The sequence below is a fragment of the Maylandia zebra genome, linkage group LG1 (genome assembly GCF_041146795.1).
Source record: "Maylandia zebra isolate NMK-2024a linkage group LG1, Mzebra_GT3a, whole genome shotgun sequence".
NCBI lineage: Eukaryota > Metazoa > Chordata > Actinopteri > Cichliformes > Cichlidae > Maylandia > Maylandia zebra.
Window position 1 is genome coordinate 19,565,447 of NC_135167.1, and position 24,244 is coordinate 19,589,690.

Below are 24,244 nucleotides of genomic sequence, written 5' to 3' on the forward strand. Positions count from 1 at the left end.
TATGTGTTCTGTAGTGAGCATGTTAATGCACTTGGTGTATATTAATGAGATTCAGCTACATTCTACAACCTTATACCTGTGTAATAAATGAAGATTGTTGTTGTTGTTGTTGTGTATTTACACTTTGGAAAAGTCAGTATTTATTGCATAGGCTGGAAAAAATTGTTATTACTGAAGCATTTCACAATTTTGGCCTGCATTCACACCAACACATTATGAAAGATTGTTGGTGTTTGCAGATTTTGTAATTAGTCAGTGCTTGGCTTGTTTGTTTTTTTGGCACCTTTCCATGCCACTAACACACTGAATGTCCTTTATTGATATTACTGGAAAAATTCCACTCAGCAAATGTAGAATCTGATGAATGGCTATCTTCTCTTGACTTATTTATTCACAGATGCATCAGATGCTGATCCAGAAAAAGGGGTGTCACTCCCTACTGAAATAGCTGAAGCTCGCAAGTCACCTCTGGAAGATCAACAATCAGAACGGGAGGATGCCACAGGATTCCTGTGCTGGAAGAAAGGCTGTAATCAATTGTTCAAGACCTCTAACTCCCTACAAATGCACTTCAATGAGGTTCACAACAAAAGGCACCAGTTGCCTGTTTCAGATCGGCATGTCTACAAGTACCGCTGCAACCAGTGTAGTCTGGCCTTCAAGACTGTGGAGAAATTACAACTCCATTCACAATATCATGTGATCAGGGCAGCCACCATGTGCTGTCTTTGCCAGCGAAGCTTCAGAACACTACAGGCGCTGAAGAAGCATTTAGAAACCAGCCACCTGGAACTGAGTGAAGCTGACATCCAGCAGCTGTATGGGGGATTATTGATGAATGGTGACATTATGGCAATGGGTGATCCAAGCCTTGGTGAAGAACATGGAAGTCTGGGAGAGGATGACAAAGATGGAGATGAAAGTGATCCAGAGGAAAAACAAAGCCCGACAGGCAGTGACTCTGGCTCACTGCAGGAAGATTCTGGATCTGAACCTAAACGTGCATTGCCATTCAGAAAGGGCCCAAACTTTACGATGGAGAAATTCCTGGATCCATCTCGTCCTTTTAAATGCACTGTATGCAAAGAGTCTTTTACACAGAAGAACATCCTTCTGGTTCATTACAACTCTGTCTCCCACCTACACAAGGTGAAGAGGGCTCTTCAGGAGTCTACTACTGGTCAACCTGAGCCTACCAGCAGCCCTGACAACAAGCCATTCAAGTGCAGCACTTGTAATGTGGCATATAGCCAGAGTTCAACTTTGGAAATCCACATGCGCTCTGTTCTACACCAGACCAAAGCTAGGGCAGCCAAACTTGAGGCAGCAGGGGGGATCACTAGCTCTGCAAGCGCAACTGGTTTAAGCAGTGGAGGATCCGGCATGAGCACATCAACATCAAGTCCAAGCCCAGCCAGCAACTCAAACACTAGCTCCACCAACCACAGCTCTTCTGGGAGTCAGGCAGCCCAGAATATTCTAGGAGGAAACCACACAAGCCAGACTCACAACACTGAAAACCAGGGGAATTCCTCGGTGAGCTGCCACTCCTCACCATCTGAGAACCACGAAGTGAAAAAGTCCAAATTTTCAGACATTCTCTCGGCAAGGGGGCAACAGCAACAGCAACAGCTTCAGCAGCAACAGCAATTGGCTCAGGCTCAAGCCCAAGCTCAAGCACAGCTTCAACAAGAGCTCCAGCAGCAAGCTGCTCTTCTACAGTCGCAGCTGTTCAACCCAGCACTTCTGCAGCACTTCCCAATGACAACTGATGCACTTCTGCCTCTGCAGCAGCAGCAGTTGCTGTTTCCTTTCTACATCCCTGGAGCAGAATTTCAGCTAAATCCTGAGATCAGCATCAGCAGCTCAGCACTTGGCTTAGCTGGATCCCCCAGCTCTTTGCTTGAAGATCTTAAAAACTCAGCCCAACAGAGTTGCTTGCAGCAGCAATTGATGCACCACCACCTTCAGCAGCAACAGCAGCAGCAACAACAGCAACAACAGCAGCAGCAACAGCAGCAGCAGCAACAACAATCACACTTGCAGGTTCAGAGCCAAATGGCGTTGCTGCAACAGAGTGCATCACTCCTCCAACAAGCTGAATTAAAGCAGAAACCTCCCTCCTCTCAGAATGACAAGGACAGAGAAATACAAAGGGAGAGGCATGCAAGCGAAAAAAATGGGGACTATGTAAATAAGGATTCTGCAGACAGCAGGCCAAAAGAAAGGGAGAGTCAGCATATTTCAATAAACATAAACCATGATACTGGCTTGCCTCCACCAAGGATTGCTTCAGATGCTCGAGGAAATGCAACTAAAGCCCTGCTGGAAAATTTTGGGTTTGAGTTAGTAATTCAGTACAATGAAAATAAACAGAAAGCTCAGAAAAAGACAGCTGGACCTACTGGATCAAGTGGTCCAGGTGGAATAACAAGAGTCATAGATCCCATTGGGGGATTGGAGAAGCTGGAATGTGAAGCCTGTGGCAAGCTGTTTTCAAACATACTGATTCTGAAGAGTCACCAGGAGCATATCCACCAGGCTTTCTTTCCATTCCGATCCCTTGAGAGGTTTGCCAAGGAATACAGAGAACATTATGATAAGCTCTACCCACTGAGACCACCTACACCAGAGGCTGCTCCAGCTCCACCACCTCCCCCTCCTCCACCCCCACCTCCTCCTCCACCCCAAAGAGCTCCCACCCCAAATATACCTGTGTCTAATGCCTCACTCACACCTCCAACCGTGCCACCTCCACAGGCACCAGTTCCAATGACACAAATACCCATGCCAATGGATTTGCCGCTCTTCTCCCCACTTATGATGCAGCCCATGTCTCTTCAGTCCCTGCCTACTCAGTTGCCTCCCCAGTTGCCGTCTGTTGAGCCAAGCCTGGCCTCAGACCTGGCCCAACTCTACCAACAGCAACTGACACCAGCCATGCTGCAGCAGAACAAGAGACCACGGACACGCATCACCGACGACCAGCTTAGGGTCCTACGACAGTACTTTGATATCAACAATTCACCAAATGAGGACCAGATCAAAGAGATGGCAGACAAGTCAGGGCTTCCACAAAAAGTGATAAAGCACTGGTTCAGAAACACCCTTTTCAAAGAAAGGCAGCGCAATAAAGACTCGCCTTACAATTTCAACAATCCACCAACAACAACTCTGGAAGACACTAAAATTGATTCCAAACCTCCTTCTCCTGAACCTCAGAAACACGAATACTATGGAAGCAAGAGATCATCCAGGACTAGGTTTACTGACTACCAGCTAAGAGTTCTGCAAGATTTCTTTGATGCCAATGCTTATCCTAAAGATGATGAATTTGAACAGCTCTCAAACCTTTTGAGCCTCCCCACCCGTGTTATTGTTGTGTGGTTCCAAAATGCGCGTCAGAAAGCAAGGAAGAATTATGAAAATCAAGGTGATGGAGGGAAAGATGGTGAAAGAAGAGAACTGTCAAACGACCGATACATTCGCACATCTAACCTGAACTACCAGTGCAAGAAATGTAGTCTCGTTTTCCAGCGTATATTTGATCTAATAAAACACCAAAAGAAGCTGTGTTACAAAGATGAAGATGAGGATGGACAGTATGACAGCCAAAATGAGGATTCAATGGATTTTTCCCATGAATGTTACACTCCCTCTGGGTCTTCCTGTCACACCCCAATGCCCTCCTCTTCGAGTCTCTGCCCACTTCCACCCACGACTTCAGCATTCTCACACCTCCCTTCCACCGAGAAAGAGGAGGCATCACCAGCAACCACCTCAAACCTCTATGATGAGAAGCCCAAGCAGTTACCAGAAATAACCGCTGATCCGCGAGAAAACCAAACCTCCATTAAGCAGGAAATTGTGCACCAACCTCAATCTGAGGTACAACACCAGAGACCACAGAGAGAAGAGAAGATCCAAAATGTTTCTAAGCCCTCCAAGCATTCAACTCCTTCCTTTTCTCAGCAGCAACAGCAGAGTGGTCTGTCAGCCTCACAGACAAGCCAGCCTTCATCACAAAGCTCTCACATGGGCCTCAATCCACACTTGACCTCTGCCACACAACAACTGGCACAGCAGATGATCCCATACCAGTGTGAGCAGTGCAAAATTGGCTTCCCCTCCTTTGAGCACTGGCAGGAACACCAGCAATTACACTTCCTTTCTGTGCAAAATCAATTCATCCACCCGCAGTTCCTCGACCGTCCAATTGACATGTCTTTCATGCTTTTTGATCCTAGCAATCCTCTCCTGGCAACCCAGCTAATCTCTGGGATGCCACAAATTCCAAGCAGCTCTGCCACCTCTCCGTCCACCCCAACCTCCACTATGAACTCCCTGAAAAGGAAGTTAGAGGAGAAAGCTAGCACTAGTCCAGGAGAAAACGATAGCACAAATAGTGGAGAAGAGCCACAGCGAGACAAGAGGCTTAGAACCACCATCACACCTGAACAGCTAGAGGTCTTATATCAGAAGTATTTATTAGATTCTAATCCTACGCGTAAAATGCTTGACCACATTGCTGTTGAGGTGGGTTTGAAAAAGAGAGTTGTGCAAGTGTGGTTCCAGAATACCAGAGCCAGAGAGAGAAAAGGCCAGTTTAGAGCTGTTGGGCCAGCCCAAGCTCATCGTAGGTGTCCTTTTTGTCGAGCTCTTTTTAAAGCAAAGACTGCCCTTGAAGCACACATTCGCTCTCGTCACTGGCATGAAGCCAAACGTGCTGGATATAATTTAACTCTCAGCGGTATGTTACCTGAGCAGGAGAACATGCAAATAAAAATGGATGTTCTTGATACATCAGGTTACTCCCAGCTACCCCCTACTACAAACAGTGATGGACAAAGCTCCTCCATGTCACCCATGAACAAAGGCTTGGACTTGTCTCCAAGGGGTCTACTGAGCCCTTCGTCCATCAAAGTTGAAGGAATGGAAGACTTTGAGAGTGCCACAATGTCCTCTATGAACCTGAACTTTGATCAGAGCAAACTCGATAATGATGACTGCTCTTCTGTGAATACAGCCATTACAGACACAACCACAGGTGATGAGGCTAATGCTGATAATGACAGTGCTGATGCAAAGCACAGCCAAAATAGTGGCGATTACCTGTCTAAGTCTGGGGGCACAGCTCCCATCCTTGAAAATGATGACCAGATGTCCTCGGGACTAGTGAGCCCTGCAACAAGCTATTATGCTAAGGACTATGAAAATGAACATATGATTGACCACAGTGAGACGTCCAGTCTGGCTGACCCCTGCTCACCAAGTCCTGGAGCCTCTGGTAGCAGGAGCCTTGAAGGTGGAGATAGACCTGGCCAAAAGCGCTTCCGAACCCAGATGACTAACCTCCAGCTGAAAGTGTTAAAATCCTGTTTTAACGACTACAGGACACCTACCATGCTGGAATGCGAGGTACTTGGCAATGATATTGGACTTCCAAAGAGAGTGGTTCAGGTGTGGTTTCAAAATGCTCGCGCGAAGGAGAAAAAGGCAAAGCTCAATATGGCCAAGCACTTCGGAATAAATCAGACGTCTTACGAGGGGCCGAAGACTGAGTGCACTTTGTGTGGTGTTAAATATAGCGCTCGCCTCTCTGTTCGCGATCACATTTTCTCCCAGCAACACATCTCTAAGGTGAAGGATACTATTGGCAGCCAGATCGATAAAGAGAAAGAGTACTTTGACCCAGCTACTGTCCGCCAACTTATGGCCCAGCAAGAAATGGACCGCATTAAGAAGGCCAATGAAGTTTTAGGATTGGCGCAGCAACAGGCCATGCAGCAGCAGGGGATGTTTGATAACCCTGCAATGCAGGCTTTAAATCTCCAGTCGGCCTATCCAAACCTGCAAGGTATCCCACCTGTCCTTTTACCAGGGGTTGGCAGCCCCTCTCTTCCCAGCTTTAACTCATCTAATTCAGGTACGTCACTATTTGGCATTTTTTCACTACTAACATTTCAGGTTTAGAGTTGCAGATGGGTTTTCTCAACTAAACTAGTTTAATAAATGATCATCCATTGCTACAGGAAGTACTGTGTATTTCCAGGCATCAGATCTAACTATGAATCCATCTGCCACATATATTCATTAACACTGATGCAAATATATCTGACATAATTTAATGACCTTTGCCATTGTTGCTATTGTTGTGCTATTATGTACCCAACCTGTCTCAAATGCTAACACTTAAGCTTTAGACCAGAAAATACCACAAAGTACAAGGCTTTGATTTTGTGATATTTGTAGTCATTTCACAAAGCTTTTTATGATTCACATAAAAATAAACGTTTGCCTCTTTTGTATCACCTTTCAGTATTGTTTAATTAATTAGTTTTGTTACAGCTGAATAATCTTTTAAAAAGGCACTGCACTACCATGAAATGAAAACCTATTAAGTCTTATTTTCTTGTCTGTATTTGACACATTTGCAGCTTTAACTCCTCCAAAACCTTCAAACCTCCTGAACATGCCTGGTGCCAGTGTTCCCTCACCTAGCCTCCCCACGTCTGGATTGCCCAACAAGCCTCCCTCCTCATCGTCTCTCACCGCATCCAGCCCAGCCCAGACCAACACGTCTACTTCCCACTCAAACTCCACCTCCAATTCCACGTCCTCAACCAGTCAGTCGCGACCTGAACCCCCCAAAGAACGAGATGCTGAGAGAGTAAAAGAGAAGGAGAAGGCCAAGGAAAAGACAGAGAAGCCCTCAACTCCATCATCAACTGGAAGCACCCCCGCCCCTTCCACTTCTGCTGCCAGCGCCAAAAAGGAGAAACCTGAAACAGCTGTTCCTGCCACTTCTATGCCCACACCTGGAATGGAGTATGTGGTAGATCCTGCCCAGCTTCAGGCCCTCCAGGCTGCTTTGGCATCAGATCCCACAGCTCTCCTCACAAACCAGTTTCTACCCTACTTCATGCCTGGCTTTTCCCCATATTATACCCCTCAGATTCCTGGGGCTCTACAAGGGGGCTACCTGCAACCAATGTATGGTATGGAAAGTCTCTTCCCTTACAACCCAGCATTGTCACAAGCACTGATGGGCCTGTCTCCAGGGTCCCTACTGCAGCATTACCAGCAATATCAGCAGAGCTTGCAGGAGGCACTACAGCAGCAGCAGCGGCAGCTTCAGCAGATCCAGCAACCCAAGGCGAGCCAAACTTCAGTTCCCCCTCAAACCTTGGGGGATCGCAAAGATTCTGCCAAAGATCCAGCGAAATCAGAGGAGCAAAAGGGCAATCCACAAAGTGAACCTCCCACTTCCTCCTCGTCCTCTTCCTCCTCGTCCTCCTCCTCCTCTTCTCATACTACAGTACCCTCCGAGCAGAATGAGATGGATGGCAAACCTGTGGACACCCATCTAGACCAGTATATCGTCCCCAAGGTGCAGTATAAACTGGCATGCCGCAAGTGTCAAGCTGTTTTCACCAAGGAAGAAGCGGCTATTACCCACCTTAAATCGAACTGCTTTTTCGGTCAGTCTGTGGCAAACCTGCAAGAGATGTTGCTGCGTGTCCCCGGTGGCGTAGGTGTAGGGGCTGGAAGTCTCTATGACTGCCTGGCTTGTGACACTACGTTGGATGGGGAGAAAGCACTCAGTCAACACCTGGAATCGGCATTGCACAAACACAGAACAATCAAGAGATCGGTCAGAAATGCCAAAGAGCACGCTACTAGTTTATTACCTCACTCTTCAGCCTGCTTCCCCAATCCTAACACCGCATCTACCTCGCAGTCTGCCACTCATCCCATCAGCAGCCCTCCTCCCCCGCCAACAACATCAGCCACCATGCCATCTTCTGCTGTCTCCTCATCTTTGTGCTCCTCCTCTACTACCCAACTCAACACCACAGCTGCCGGAAAACCCTGGCCCCAGGCCCCTTTCCCCAGAGCTTTAGCTGGGAAGCCCAATGCTAGTCCCTCCTCTTCTTCCTCCTCTTTTCCTCCAGTGTCCTCACCTTCAACGGTTACCTCAAGTTCATTGAGCACCTCAGGAGTTCAGACCTCGATACCAACAGACGTCTTTACCGACGAGTCTGACTCTGACAGCAGTCAGAAGTCAGCAAACAGGCTGGGCAGGACGGCGGAGGAGCCGCAGCAGCCTGGCTTTGTCAAAGACAGTAATAGTTGTAGTAGTAATCTTGCTAGTGTAGGAACAGACTCCATCAGATTGTAAAAGAGCTTTCAGTGATGGACGATATTTAAAAAAAACTCCCTAAAAGACAAAAAAAAAAAATCCAAAAATTAAAAAAACCCATAAAAAGCAGCAATGTTAAAAATACATTAAAAGTATACAAACCAATTTCAGAAAAAGATGTGTAAAGACTAACTGCAATTCCAAAGCTTGTAACCAAAAATTTTAATGTTAGTGGATTGTTTTCCCATATCAACATGCTGGTTTTCATTTTTGTATTTCTTTGTTTTTCTTTTGTTTTTGTTTTAACTCAACCGAAACGCACCGATCAGCCACAACATTAAAACCACCTGCATTAAATTGTGTATGCCCCATTGTGCCAGCAAAATAGTTTATGACCCATCAGGGCATGGACACTTGACCCTTCGGTGTGTCCCGTGGTTTCTGGTACTGGGATGTCGGCTGCAGACTGGGATTGCGTTGAGGTTGGGGGAGGTTGAAGGCCAGGTTAACGCCTTAGGTTCTCTGTCGTGTTCCTTAATCCTGCTGTGCGGTTGGTCAAAATACCATCCGCATGAATGCCAAGGTTTCCCAGCATCACACTGTAACGAGGTGAACAATTTCTTTTTTTTAATCAGCTGTCAGTGTTTTTAATGTCGTGGCTAATCTGTGTACAGGCATACTAATATGTGAGAACAGAAAAAGATCGCTGCAGTTACGTTTTGGGTAATGGTGGAGGAATGCTGTACTGTATGGCAATGGACTGCCTCAAAGTTGACAGATGGCCCAAGAACCCTTTTGAAGAAATGCAAGTCAACGAGCTGTCCCTTTGTTTTGTAATAATTTCTACTTAATAGCACAGCCACAAAAAGCCAGTATGTACTGTATGGGAGAATAGTCTATCAGTTTTCTTGCTATTTAAGCATTCAGATACCAATGGCTTGCAAAAGTGAAAGAATAATGTAATGTCTATTTTATTCTCAGGTCAACAGCTCACAGATGTTTTTCTGTTACAGAAATTCATGTTTTCACCTTGTGTTTCCAACAGGAGATGAGCATTATTATTGTTTTCTTTCTGAACTTGATTTACTAATAGAAAGTTTAAGTTGAATTAAATTTTGATAAGGCATTGTTTCTGGGCATTCAAATAGGGTCAAACGATTTGCTGATTTCAATATCAGAAATCCTTTCAAAGTGGGGAAGTTACAGTCCCGATGATCCCATACAAGGAAAGCATTGCAGACGTGATAACGGGCGATGAATAGTTTTAATTAAAAAAGAAAAAAGAAAAAAAAGAATCAGCCTTCTGTATTTATGATAGATACAAGCATTTTTGGTGTTAAGTAGAATGTTGCATTGGAAACGAATTTAAACAGTATGGTAGGTTGGAGGAAAAAAAAACCTTTATGTACATTTAGCTTTTGTATTGTCCAATTTTATGACACTTCATTTGATGTTGTCTTGGTCATTCCGATAGTCTAGATTATGGACAGGTAATTTATCGAAACTTTATTTCTGTCTTATTCTTAACTTCTTGGGAAACATGAACCCAAATGCCCCTCCTGACAAGGCAGGATCCTCTTTTAGCATTATTTAAATTTTATGATTTGGTTGGTATTGCTCTAACCAAAATGAAAAAGATAATGGGTGAAATATTGAAAGTTTTATTTAATTTAATTTTTGTGTTACCTTTGTGCACTTATCACTGTCTGACTCCTATTTTTCACTCTTCGTTTTCCTCTCTCGGCACTTATTTTTCTCTCTCGCTCTCCTGTGTTTGTAGATATGTATACAAAGCAGGTCTTTTGTTCTTCATGTAGTGTGGCTACGGTCTTTTTTTTTATTTTTTTTACCTTTTTTTTGTCATAAGTGAAAATGAAAAAAGAATACTAATAATAATTCTCACGCTTTAAGACAAAAAGAAAATCCAAAGACTAAACACTTTCACCATTGGTGCATAAAGATGAGAAAAGAGGGTTCTTTATACTTGAGAATTTGTTGCTGTTTTTAGAGGAAAGAAACAAAGTTTTAAAAGATAAAGGAGTACGCATCAGAGTTGCCGATTTTGCTTCTTTGCAAGCAAACAGGTGGCTTTTTTACGTAAATACCAAAAACCAAAAAGGGCCCTTGTCCTTGCATTGTGGAGTAGCACCGTTACAGAGCCATTGCAGTTTGTAAGATAGAGGTTATTAATCTTTGTTTGACTTTTGTCACATTCAAATGTCAATTTTTTTAAGAAAATGTATAAGGTCTGGTCTTCAAGGACATACGTTTTGCTGCTAATGTAGAATTTTGAGGAAAAAAAAAAAAGAGTACCTAGATGCATGCTCATTTTGCTTTTGGCTAAGCTTTAAAACAAACAATAAACCAATTTCTTGCCTCTGCAACACCTTTTTTTTTTCTTGTTGCAAAAACGGAACTTTGAAGACTGTGAATATATGTTCCAAAGGACATTTTGCCGATTTTCTTTTTTTTTTGAATAGACCAATGTTTAAAGCCAATGATCTATAACGTTTGTAAAGAACAGTGCATTCCAAATATCACAATGGATTTTTCTTAAGCAAGGACTGATCCTGTTTCATTTGATTGCTTTTAATTGTCACAATCTATTTTTTCCTCATTTTTGAAGTGACTGTAAACTGTTGTGTACATTTTTTGCATCATTGGTTGCTGAAGAAAGCGACCCCCATATGTCATTTTGTGCTGGCATGGAACGTTGCTGAAAATCCCTCCATCCAGTCAAGGTTGTTGCTCACTTGTTAAGCAAGTAATAGTGGTTACCAAAAAATGTATATAATACATCTGGTACTGATGCGTCTCATAGGTTTAGTAACATTTATACCAGTCGACCTACAACTAGTCTCAGAGGGGAATAACGGCCGTTTTGCTGAGGTGCTGTCGCTCAGTCACTTGTTGCATGTGTCTGCAGGGTGCCACTTCCACACATAGATTACAGGTAGAGACATCTTCATTCCAAAGCATTATGTCTGGAAAAAGTAGGAGGTTATTTTTGAAGATGTCTCTTGTTTTCAAATTGTTAGGATGCTTTCATGTCCAAAGAAGTCACTTACTTCGTTTTGTTGCAATGGAAATGGATGTGCGTAGGTACCACGCCCTTCTCCCTTATGATATCATCATTTTAATTTGTCTTTTTTTTTTTTTAAACCAAAACCAAGACATATTTAAATTTGTGGAGAACTACTTTTTTGGCCACTATTGTATAGTCAATATATTTTGCCCTAATGACTAAAAAGGCACAATCTCAAAGGTGTTTAAAAATGCTACATCTTGTAGAGAAATGGTATTTGGTGTTAATACTACAGCATGCTGTTGAAAGTCAGTAGATCTGGTCTGCAAGCTTGCTACGTCTCAAGTCCAGTTCCCTGAAATACTGTTCACTTGTGCTTTCTCGTGTTGAAAAAAACCCCAATCCTTAAGTTGTACAGTTTTTCCTCAAAATATGTTTGCTTTATTTTATTTTTTAGATAATCTCAGACATGTATTATTTTCTTAGAAGTATTTTATTTTATTTTCCGTGTATTACTTTTTATCATAAATTAACACTAGCTTTAAATTGAATTGCTGAAATTGAGAGACAAAAACGAAAATTATGACCTGGCCACTTTATATTCATTGTCTCAATGATACTTTTTGCTTTTTTTTTTCCCAAAGTGTAATCTTTTGGGCTCTTTTGTGGAAGACACAGTTGAGGTCTTCACATTAGATTCAGCCAGCATGTACTCTGTATGGGTTTGTGTGTTTATGTAAGTGTGCGTTGTACGTTTGTGCGCGTGTATGTGCGTGCGTGTCATAAGAGCCAGCATCAATTCAATTTTTTTTTCTTCTTTGCCTTTAATTATTATTATTTTTTGGTTATATGTTACTCACCAAAACAAGCTGAACCACGAAGCTGGATTGTGAATAACTGAAATTCAGAAAATCTAATTTAAAAGATAACGATTGGAAATGAGAACGATGATACCGAAGCACTGAGCAGTTTTTACTTTGATTGAATATATGAATGTGGCCAAAGCTTTATGCAGTTGAAACACAAAGGAAAAAAAAACGTGCCCCGGATAAGTGTATATTTTATTGCGGCACACAATGCTATTGTGGATACAGGGATCCACCTCCTTACATTTGGGATACTTGATTTTAATGGACAATTACAAGAGAGGGATAAAGACAAGGTCTTGCTGTAGAGGTCATCTTTTGCCCACTGTGAAAACGAAAGTGTACCTGTATACAGATATAGATATATTTAAAACCAAGACATCAACTGTTTGTTTTCTTTTATTTGTTTGTTTGTTTTTTGAGATGAAGAAGGAATAAAAAGAAATGATAAAGGACTCTGGGAAGCTTTGGAGATCTTGTTAGGAGGACAAGAGAGGCTCTGGGCACACAAAACTGGGCATGGGAGCCAAAGCCAGGCTCAAAACAGCTTTAAAAACCACCTCCTTATTTGATTACTGACAACTCTGTAATGCGAATGGACTCTGGAACCAATGGACGTGTGTCATACACAGAGGAAAGTCTTTAGAGGAAACTGAACTTAAGTGGCTCCAGCTGCCTCTTTCTCCTTTCTGTCTGTCCTTTATTTCTCCAGCTCTGCCTCCGCTTCTGCTCTTTGATGGACATTTTCCAAATTTCAGGACAGGATGGACAGAGATGCTTGCTTCATATCTTCCAGTTCATGTTGCTACCCGTTTCATTTCCTCGTGCTTGTCTGCAGTTGACAAGTAAAGCTCTCCAGTCAAATGGCGGCTCACCCCTCTCTCTGTTGGTTACATTATCTAAACAGAGAAATTAACAACACAGAGAGGGGATGGGTTCTCAAAGCTGTCATTCTTAAAGAGGCAGTTACACTAAGAAAAAGAAAAAAAAAAAAGCATATTAACCAAAATTAACAACCAAACTAACAACCAAACAACCATTTGCTCCAACTTCAAAGATGAACTGTTACTTGGAGCTCTCTGTTCCTTTTGTGACTTCTGGTGCCACAATGTTTTTTTATCCTTTTATTTTTTTTTTCTTTTTTGTTTGTTTTTTTCTTTTTGTTTCCTTGAATTACTCCTCCTTCGAGCCTCATAAGCATGGCTCTGTGGCTCCAGGCAGCCCATCTGAGGGTAGAAAAAAACAGCCTTGCAATGTACAAAAAAGAGCAAGTTAAACCAAAAATGTTGTTCTTGATGTCTTTTCTATACTGTAGTCTTGTTAGCTTTTTTGTTACTGTAATTATATGAAGATTTCCAAACTGTACCAAATTACATGGAAACTAACATACATACAACCACATGGAACTTCAGACTTTTAAAGAAACTTTTGTCACAAAAACTTGTTGTCCTAGTTAAGTTGATTGTAGATGGTAATTGAATATACTCCTTTGAAAATATTTCATCAAGTATGTTTCTTGCTCATTGTGATACATTAAAAAAGTATGAGCATAAAAACGCACTCGTTTGGTCTCCTTTCTGATTGTTGTGTGGTTTGATTGCTTTGCTTTCAGCGGACTGCTGTTCGGCAAACAATTTTCATTTTCTCTTGTGTACTGAAAAGATTTATGCATCCCTTAAAATACAGATTTTTTGTTGTTTAAGAGACCATATGGATTAGATATTTGTATGAATTTCATTAAAACATAATCATCTCCTTTTGATCCCTTTTACACCAAACGACCAAAGTTTCAGTTATTTCAATAACTGTGTGTGCGTGTGGGTGGATGTTACTGATTTAAAAGTGCCATCTAACCCTAAAGGATAAATCCACAAAAAAATCCCAAACATTAGGAGAAATGAACTTCAAATGCAAAATTTATACAATACTGAGAGACAGGAGTATTCTGCAGTAGCTGGAGAGTCTTTCATAGTATTTTTCTTTTTGTGACCTTTGTACCATATTTGTGCTCTTAGCAAACTAATAGACACTCAATGAATCAAACCAGAAACAAAGGACTGCCCAATATATTTACTGAAGAAGCCTTTTGTTTTTTACATGTTGTATTCTGTTTATTATTGTACTATTATCATAGGGTCTTTACCTTACAATGCAGCTTTAAGTGGCTGTTGTGATTTGGCGCCATATAAATAGAACTGAATTTACAGACCTTGACCAGCAACAAAAGAACCTCAAATGTATTCTCATATTCATATTTGCAGTAATGAGCATCATCAAAAAGAGTTAACGATTAATATTTCTGTTCAGCCACTCATTCACAATTTATATAGTGCCAAATCACAGTAACTCATAATAATAGTACAATAATAAACGCAATACAAAATGTATGTATTCAGAGAAAATGCCAACAATCAGAGGACCCCTATGAGCAAGCACTTTAGTGACAGTAGGAAGGGAAAACTCCCTTTTAACAGGAAGAAACCTCCAGCAGAACCAGGCTCAAGGAGGGGCGGGTGGCTTATAAAGAAACATTCAATGTGTCATGGGAATCCCCCAGCAGCCTAGACCTATTGCAGTTTAACCGAGGGAGGATTCAGGGTCACCTGATCCAGCCTTTCCTTTCTGACAAAGCATATAGTTACGTTTTAAGCCTAATCTTAAAAGTAGAGATGCTGTCTGTCTGCCGAATCCCAACTGCAAGCTGGTTCCATAGAAGAGGGGCCTGAAAGCTGAAGGCTCTGCCTCTCATTCTACTTTTAAATACTCTAGGAACCACAAGTAAGCCAGCAGTCTGAGAGCGAAGTGCTCTAATGGGGTAATATGGTACTAGAAGGTCATTAAGATAACATGTGGCCTGATTATTCAAGACCGTGTCTGTATTCATTGATTACATGTACAAAAACACTGCGTTTAGCACAAACTACAGTGAAAGGCATCAGTGAATGGTTTGTCACTGATGTTGATGAATGAAGTGACTGAAATACTGTTAACAGGCCTATGACATTAATCAGATGTTTCTACATATCACTGCAGTTTTATTATGCATAGTTTTACAAGGCAGTAGGCAAAGATACAAAGGTGCAACATCTGAGGCTTTGCCATTATGCTGATGCTCATATACACAACATTATAGTCAAGTGGACACATTAAAAGAGTTTCACTATAGGTTTAACACTCAATTGTGAAATAAAGCCTTATTCTTAATACAACATACATTTTCTTTATGAATTTAATTTTAGTTCTGCAAATATTGAGTCATTTTACTCTCTACTGACTAAAACAGGCGCCTTCTCTGAAACGTTTTCATGTGAGCAAAATGGATGCGAACCTGTGGACGTCAACTATGCAACAGTTTGTTTTTCAGCCATTCTCTCGTGGAGTAGCTAGCCAGCACAGCAGCGTTTTAAATTATAGTGTTCTATATAGTGCGTTTTTGTTTTGAATGGTAATTGGTCTGGAGGGGAACTACACTCCTGGATCGCAGACTTTGGCCAATCACACATCTTGTCTGACCAGATCAGGTGAGTAGTAAAAAGGAAAAAAAAAGTCTACACATAAAGTAACATATGTGCCTTCAGAGTTAAGTATGAATCCATGTGTGTAAAGATAAAAGTCAGGAGTGTCTGTGGGTGATTATCTGGTGGGAGGGGCTTAGGAAAGATGAGAAAAGAAAGAGAGGAGGTTGCCTTGTTGTAAGCATTATTCATGAATTAATTATTATAGCTCTCTATAATAGATAAACTTATCAAATAATAACCTCTTCAACATCTTATGCTCATTTCTGCATTTCGTCACGTTTTCAGCTTTTTTTAATGATGTTTTTCCTAATTTTGCCACATAATACACAGTATATTTTCTGACCCAGTATCTGTACTATATTGTCTTTTATCCTGTTAAAGTTGTAGCTTTATACAGTTTCCCATCCTCCTTTTTAATCTCTTGCACCTTTTGAACCATTTAATTTTCAGCCTTTTCCCTTTCCCCGTGTTAGCTTGGACTACTTTCAACAAAAGTTCAACTGTTTGAACTTTTAACTTGTTTCCAGGCGGTACAACTGAGTCCTGTGCTTTTATGAGTCTTGAGAGCAAACACATTGTGCAAGACTAGGCCCACTAAGAATACTTGTGAATATTCTGTATCAGCATATGAGCCGTGGATACAAGAGCTGACATTTGTTATATCACACAAACAACCAGATTTAGATTAGGCGGTTAATATTCACAGCATTGCAGCTTATTTACCTACCCAACAAATAAAAAATAAATTTCTCTTCCCTTTTCAATTTCTGCAACAATGATTTTTTTTAAGGCACAGTACAGAAACTTGTTCGCTCGGCGGGGATACTTCAGGAAGCCTGGGAAATTGGGACATTCCCAAAGAAGACACAGACAAGCTCTACTGTTTCGGGAAAGCTAAATTCTCAGCCAACAGAAACAAAGGCGCTACAATGATAAGCAACACTTGTGAGCCGCCACGCATGTGTTAGGTCAACATGTAGCAGTCAGTAAGTGTTAGGATGCCTGGGTCGTCGACCCAGGGTTTTTGAGTTTTTGATATTATTTATACTTCCTAGTTTTTGGTTTCTTTGAGTTCTGTCTTATGGCTTATGTCTCTGTCTTCTTTAGTTGCTCTGTCTCCCCTATCACCTGCATCCCCTTGTCTAGTTCGCGTCTATGTGTATCCTAAGTTCCTATATCCCCGTGTCCACTCAGTGTTTGTGTCTGCCCTGTTCCCACGTCTCTGTTCCCTTTGTAGTGCCTGCATATGAGTCATTGTCTTTGTTCAGTCTGTGTTATGTGTTTCCTGTTTTACTTTGAAAGTCCATGTCTGATGTTAATGTGTCTGGTTTTGCTTCCTCTTGTCTCGTTAGGCCTGATTTGCCCCAGCTGTGTTTCCCTCCTGTTACCCATTCCCTGATTGCTCCCTCTGTGTATTTAAGCCCAGTGTTTCTCTGTGTCTGTGTCGTGATCTACCGGTTTCCTAGCTGTGTGTTCTGTCATTCCTCCAGTTTAAGTTTGTTTTGAGGTTTTTCAGTTATGTTATATTTTTGAGTACCTAATTAAAGCCTTTTTGAGTTCACGTCTGTCTCCGGAGTCTGCACCTTGGGTCCTATTCCTGCCTGCACACAGCCACACCTAACAGTAAGGCATTTCTGACCGTAGCTCTAAAATTATCTGAGTTATAATTCTTATATCTTTCCAGTTTTTAATTAATTTATATTTTGAGTGATCTTGTCAGATTACTTAAGCCACTGAAAATCAGGGTGCCCACGCATCATATTAAGACTTGCTGTCGAGATTGTTAGTGCTCCAACCTAATTAGTGTGTGTTAAGTTTCAACTGTGAACTTCTTCCTAATTAGAGGTGGCTCTGTGCTGCTAATGTGATCAGCCAATCAAGCCCAGAAATGTTTCTGAGATGCTCTGTAAGTAATGAGAATAAATGCAAGAGAAAACTGTTTTTAAATTATATCTATCAATTAATTATTCATCAGAATTTGCATGTGTATTCCTGAAATAGTGTCTTCATGACAAAGGCTCTGACAAATGTGCATAAAGTGTTTTTCATGAACACTAAAATAAAATAAAAATAATAAAAAATCCACTCATTCACTGAAAGACCCTTTTTTTTTTTTTTTTTTTTTTTTTTAGTCAGTAGTGAACAGTGGATTGCTACTAGCATTGTGCTCATCAACGACTGTTTGATGAGCAAATCAGAGCAGACTCGGATGGAAACAGTTTCATATTTTTATGCAAATTTTGCCACCTTGGCAATGAATTTAAGGCATCACACTGAGTTGAAGCATCCAGCCAGGAAATACCTGCCAGTGATAGATAATAGCAAGAAATTCTACTGAGCTAAATTACATCTGTGAACTGATCTGTTTTAAGCTGTCCAGCTTAGTGAGTCTGTAGTTCTAGTATAATATATTTACACTAGAACCAAATGGCAATGGTTAGGCTGTGTGGATGGTTAGTGCAGGTTCTTCTGAAGAGGATCTCAAAGCAGCTTATTTAAGACTGTCAGGAGTTCATTCTTGGGATTCTGACCTTGAAACTGTAAAATGCAGCTACTTTAGTTCAATGCAAACTGTGTTAAATGTAATTTTAGGCAACACTGTAGAAGGTCAAGTACTTTTTGTAACATGTTTCCATAATTAACAAATAATATTTCACATTTACCTCTGAACTGTTATATTGCTCAGACAGAACTAAATTGCATAATATTTTATAAATTAAACATATTCTCAAAAACACTGTTAAACCTGCCTCTTACTTGGGGGGAAAATAAATTCTGTGGAGAATCAAACCTCTAACGTAAGTTAAAAGACGGGGACATCCTGTAGCAGCAACAGGCGCGATTCATTGGCCATGTTGAGCCAATTAACACGCAAGGGCACATCTCGAATGAATTAAAAACACCCTAATCCGATCAGTGTGAAAAGCAAGGCCATTTCCTTCACAGGCCTGGACCAGATGGCACTCACACTCAGTTGCTGCATTGAAACAGGCCAGGCCCAGTCACACAGTGTGAAATTGGGTTAGCGCCTGATTCTAACATAGGCCCTGGGCAATGTGAGCTCGGAAACCCACTCTCGTCTGGCCCTAAGGTACAGGGGCCACCTTGCCAATCTTTGGCCCCATATTTAATTATCATTCTCAATGCACCTCACTGACTCAGTCATTTCAGTCCAAGGTGCAGCTGACAGCTTCCTAGAGTCATTTGTCTCTTTAGACGATTCAGCCTTTTACATGCAACATCCCAAATAGCCCCTGACATACCACAGAAATGTTCTCTTTTGTAGCACAGAAGACAATCACTGCTCCACTGGATAGAATATCACAGGCTCAAATTGTATACTCTGACCCAAGCTGGGTGGTGTTACCATGCTGAGGTCCAAGTTCTTGCTTTGTTGGAATAATAGCTTGCTGGGGTTTCCAAAGCTCTTCAGTATCACCTTTCAACCTTTCCAGGCAGTAGATGGAACAAATGTTGGGTGATTCATGTCAGAAATGACTTTAAAAGCTGTGGTTATGCTGCGTCAACTCATGCATTGTTTTAAATTAGAAAAGAAAAGAAAAAAAGCTCATCAAGTGAGGATCATCCCACATTCCACCCTAAAACAGGACAATATGTCCTTTTACAGTGTTCACAAAGATCCTGAAATTACATTAAACTTTATACTGGCATTATAGGATGTGAGGAAAAATTTGACAAGAAATGCCAAAGGCTGTAGGAAGTTTTTCAACATGAAAGCAAGTGTAAACCGCATTAAAGTAGCAAATTTAAGTGTGTCAACAGCAGGCCGTGGACATTTACAGCTAAGCCTATGGAAGACCTACCAAAGCTGAGCTGTTTTACACATGAGCAGTCTGCACTGACACTGTCAAGGGTTAACCCCTGACAGGCAGTCAGGTGAAATAAGAGTTAACGGTGGCGAACAAGAATTTTAGAATTTAAACCCTGAAAACCAGCCACATAATCCTCACACACCTACAGCCCTTTCTGGTTTTCCACCTCCGATGTGTACCTCTGCCTTGTGACGTTGTCTTCTTAGATATCAGTGTCAAAGACAAATTAAACTACAGCCTTGAGGACAGGTCAGACTCATTCAGCCTGACTTACCAGATAAAAGGAGTGAATATCAAAGCGAAATGAAATGCAATACAAAATGTAAAAGTAGCTATTTTTCTAATTTTCGTTGAAAAAGGGGGTAATTCTATATTAAAAATAGGTTGTTATATGTTTATATCACACTGTACACCCCAGGAAAAAAAGACTGTGTCTACTACACAGCATACACATCAGTGTTGACCCCCACCTGTCATGGTTTAGTCAGTGGCCTACAAACTTGCTGGCATTCAAACCCCTTAGGATTCATGATGGGGTAGGTGTGGAGGGTGTCTTGGCAGGCTCTAGGCATTTCTGAATCATTTCCCATTCCTGAACACAGGATCAGGTGTCGCCATTTCACAGCACCTTCTGGTTCTGTTTAATGGGAAATGAGGTCCATCAGAAGGACTTTGACCAAAACTGAGCCCGAATGGGCCCTGACAGGCAGGAATATTAGCCTGTGACGGCAGCCAGTAATTGAATGATCGGCTCCCGCCCCCCAACTGGTAATGAAGAGAATATGTGCTGGGAATGCGTTCGTCCTGCTCTATCCTTCGTCTGCCCTTTGCCTTCCCTTGTCCCCCCCCCCACCCTCCACCCTTTTCCCCCTTACATGTTAATAAATCATTAGTTGGGGCAGAAATAAGGGATAATTTTACTTTACTTCAAAGTGCTTCTTGTAGTGTCATTTCTGTAACCTCAAAGTGATGATGCATTAAGAAGGCTTCGGGTGAGTTCTGCCTGAAAGTGTTTTCGTCTCGAAACAAAGCTGCCGCGATAGTATCGTGAGAGAGTGAGCCGGAGTACATGAGAGATCAATTATCACACCTCATTTTGTTCTCATATGCAAAATGATAATGGGTGGACCATGTCAGACCTGAACCATCAGGTGGTGTATTCTTTCTCCATAAATGTGTTTCACAGATTGTCTGAGGGGGTCTGTTAAATCCTTTTAACAGTTAAATAGCTGAAGGAAAAGAATTTGGCTTCTCCTTGATCTGTCTTCAAATGTCCCTCTGCGGACAAGATTTAAGAGTGTTAAAGCAATAGAGTAAACCTAACACTCAGCATGATGTCACCACACACTTGTAAACACTGCTTTTATATTGAAGGGTTTGCTAGAGAAAAGGAAAGGGAAATAACAGGATCCTGTAGTCTTTCCGTTGTGTTTGTCAGCAAATAGTAGAACAACTCTGTATGTGTGTGTGCTCCGGTGAGACAGAGTGCACTGACCACAAAGGAAGCTTGTGTTCAAGGCACGGGTGAAAGAAAAGCAACGCTTTGAGATGCAGCGTCACATTTCACGAATCACTGGGAAGAAAGTGTCAACTCTGAGGAGAATTCCTAATGTAATAATTGCTTTGAGATTTGTCATTAATATTTCTTTGGCTTTGGTTTGGTTTGGTTTTGGGGGGTTTTTTTTGTTGTTAACCAAAGTCAGTTGTACTGTATTGCCGCTGGAATGCCTGTCAGACTGGGCCCTGACCCTGAGCTGGCTGCTATAATGATGGGAAGATGAAAGAGCCAGGCCCATTCCCAGGCTGCCCTGTTAGGGGGTGCGAGCCTGTGAAATGGAGAGATAATGGAGACCAGGTGTGCTGTAGATGCCTGAGACAGCCCTCAGTCAGTATGAGAGCTCCTCTCAGTGAGAGGGAGGGCACACTACCACCACTGAAAATGGCCCGGGCCACATCTTCTTCACACCACATCTCACATATACATACTGTATCTACTGAATAATACATAGGCAAAACAAAAGTTTAGTAATTACTCCAGTAGCTAGGCATACGTTAGTGGAGCTGGACACCTACCAAGCAATGAACTTGCTTTTCTGTCTTTCTTCCAGCTCATAAAAAATACATTGCGGTTTGTATTCATAAAGCAAGAATGTTGGCTGAAAGTCAGTATTTTTGCATGAATTATACGCTGGCCCGTGTCTCAGTGGTACTCATGAGCATGATAATTTGAACATTCAGAACAGCTTTTCTTGCGCATTCATTACTCGTGTCAATTCTTGTGATAAAGAAGTTTTAAAAGAAAGGTCAGGCAAACTGGTGTTTCGCAGGCTCACAATTTAATAAGACGCATGCTAATTAAATTAAAATTTAATCAGCAGGCATCTAGCAAAATCCAACAAGTCATGCGCCATTAACAATTTAACCCTTTTTTCAAGAAACCCCCCGCCATGAACACATTTCAGAGATTCTAGCAGATCCAGTGGGAGGAACAGTCTGCCCCACGTCTGTCCTCTGCAGGAGGTCAGTAAATGTCAATTGGAGAAAGAGCTGAAAATGTTGAAGAGGGACTTACGTGGAGACAAGTCCTCATTAAAGCCTTCAGCATGAGAGCTTGTTGAGTGTTAAATATTAAACATTGATTACGTACAAATAGGAATGACACTGTTCTCTTCGCCATATATTTTTGTCCTGTGATTATCCCATGATTAATATTCCATAATTATAGATGCCTCTTTTTTAAATGACTGAAAAGCTCATTGTTCCCACAGGACTAAGGGGCAACGACAGCCATAAGAACAAGCGTGAGCGTTATTCTACAGAAAGGCATTTGAATGGCAATCACTCCAGACGGGTTATCATCTGAGTTGAATATTTTGGTTTTGTGTAAATTCAGCAGCTGTTATAATAACATGTTGGAGTTGTAATGCTCACAAATATTTAAAAGGTTCAAACGACATTGAAAGAGTGTGTGTACTTCATGTTAGGGCAGTATGAACATAGACAGCTTTACTGTGTTCTGGCACTTAGGTGGCTGACCTTTCATTAGTTTATAAAAACACAACTTACATAGTAACATGAGCCACACACTGAAGTCCTTGTAGCTTGACTTTTACATTTGAATGTACGCTGTGCTAGAATTCTTACAATTGTGAATCATTACCCAATTAATCTGCAGCATTCTGCCTGAAGCCCATCGCTAACCCCAACACTCACTAAAGCAAATAAAGCCCATCTTTTGGTCTCTTTATCTGTCTCTCCGTCTTCCTCCTAGAGACACGACACTCTCAACGTACCAAGCCAAGGTCACTGGAAAGCCATTTCGGACTGTTGCCTGCTGCCGCAGCTTGAAATTAATAAGAGCAGCATTTAAATGCTACACTTATCAAACTCATATAATAAATGCTGGGCAATCTTCCCACAATGCACTCTTCCCCTCTCCCCTTCCCTTGATATACAAACGTCCCCGCTTGACTATTGTAATAAGGTATGATGTATTGAGCCTTGGCTGTTGCCATGGAGACAGCAGTCCCCTTTTACTTGTCATTAAAGCACAAACAAGCACTGGCATCTAATGTCATTCCAGTCAACATAAGGCAGAGCCATGAGAAATGGAGAGATTGTGCCGATCCTTTACTCTCTTTCCCCCCAGTTTGAACTGTTTTGTTTTGTGGGCTGCTTGGAGTATGTGGGATGTTGCCGGGCCGGTTCACCCTCTGCAGGATAACTATTAGGTCATATATCTGGGAAAAGGCACATTTATTGTTACCCCTGTGTGATTATCACATCCCTGCAGTTTGAGCTTGGCCTGCAAGTGGAAATAGGTGTGTAGATGCTACGGAATAATTAACCAGCAAAGGAATGCCTCCTGCTTGCTTTGTCTTTTCCTTCGTCTTGGCTTGCAAATAATTAGAAATTCATTTCAGTCTGGATTCATTCGACTGTTCTTTAGAAGACACAGTGAGAAATGTTCATTTTTGTAAGATATTTATAATAAATATCCTTCTCAAAGGAAGTCAATTAGGACAGTATTGATGAAAAGTAAGATAACGTCCTGGGGATTCCCATTTTCTATGATAAAATTACAGGCTGATTGGGTTGGGAGAAAAGAAAGAAGACAAATTCACAACATCTTCAATACAGAAGAGAGGGGGAAAGGGAAAATGAAACAAATGAGTCTCATCATATTTGGGACAATGGAACACAGCTTTCTCTCTGCTAGTATCATTTTAAGCTGTGGTAAGATAATGACATTGTAACTGAGTAATAGTACTGCAGCAGCTTTGGAATATTCCAGTCTATTTTATTTCCATTTAAGATAAAGCTTTCTGCGTGTTGTCTCGGCATGAAAGCGTGCTTCATTTTCAGATGTTCTTTCTCCCCTCATTTCAGTTTTAATCAGTGACTACTTTCTAGTCCCGTTGTTTGAGGTGAAAGTGTAGCCGCATGCCTCCCTGTCTTTTCTCTGAACCTAATCTCTTCCTCACACAGAACAATAATCCTACCTTATTTTCTCACACAGTGTTGGTCTTTTATTACTTCCAGGTGTTAAGGCTCTGTCTCCTTTGCAAGCAGATGTGCTGGGAGAAAAAACTGCCCTTTGTTTCGAGTTGCGCTATTTCAAAACCAAATATTCAGCAGGCAATGCTCTCTAATGGAAGACGACATAAAAAAAAAAGACCAAAATAAAAACTAGGTGAATGAGATATTTGCATTAAAGAAAAGCAATGAAAGATGTGGGAGACTGAAAGAAACAAATGGAATACGAATCAAACCTGCATGCTGTGTACAGAGAAAATATTCGCAAAAGAAGCCCCGAATTGCAACTAAGTTAAAGAGAAGCAGCAAAACTTTTTTTTTCT

The 24,244-nt window shown here is 41.5% G+C and overlaps 1 protein-coding gene across 6 annotated transcripts in view; it reads left to right on the forward strand.

Annotated features, from left to right (window-relative positions):
• zfhx3b (zinc finger homeobox 3b) overlaps positions 1–13,590 on the forward strand; it is a 287,455-nt gene extending 273,865 nt beyond the window's left edge. For all 6 annotated transcript variants that reach the window (XM_076882856.1, XM_004543115.3, XM_076882862.1 and 3 more), the window contains 2 exons: positions 398–5,926; positions 6,438–13,590. In XM_076882856.1, the coding sequence (XP_076738971.1) occupies positions 398–5,926; positions 6,438–8,182 (7,274 nt within the window). In that variant the 3' untranslated portion in view covers positions 8,183–13,590. The remainder of the gene's footprint in view (positions 1–397; positions 5,927–6,437) is intronic.
• The last annotated feature ends 10,654 nt before the right edge of the window (positions 13,591–24,244 follow it).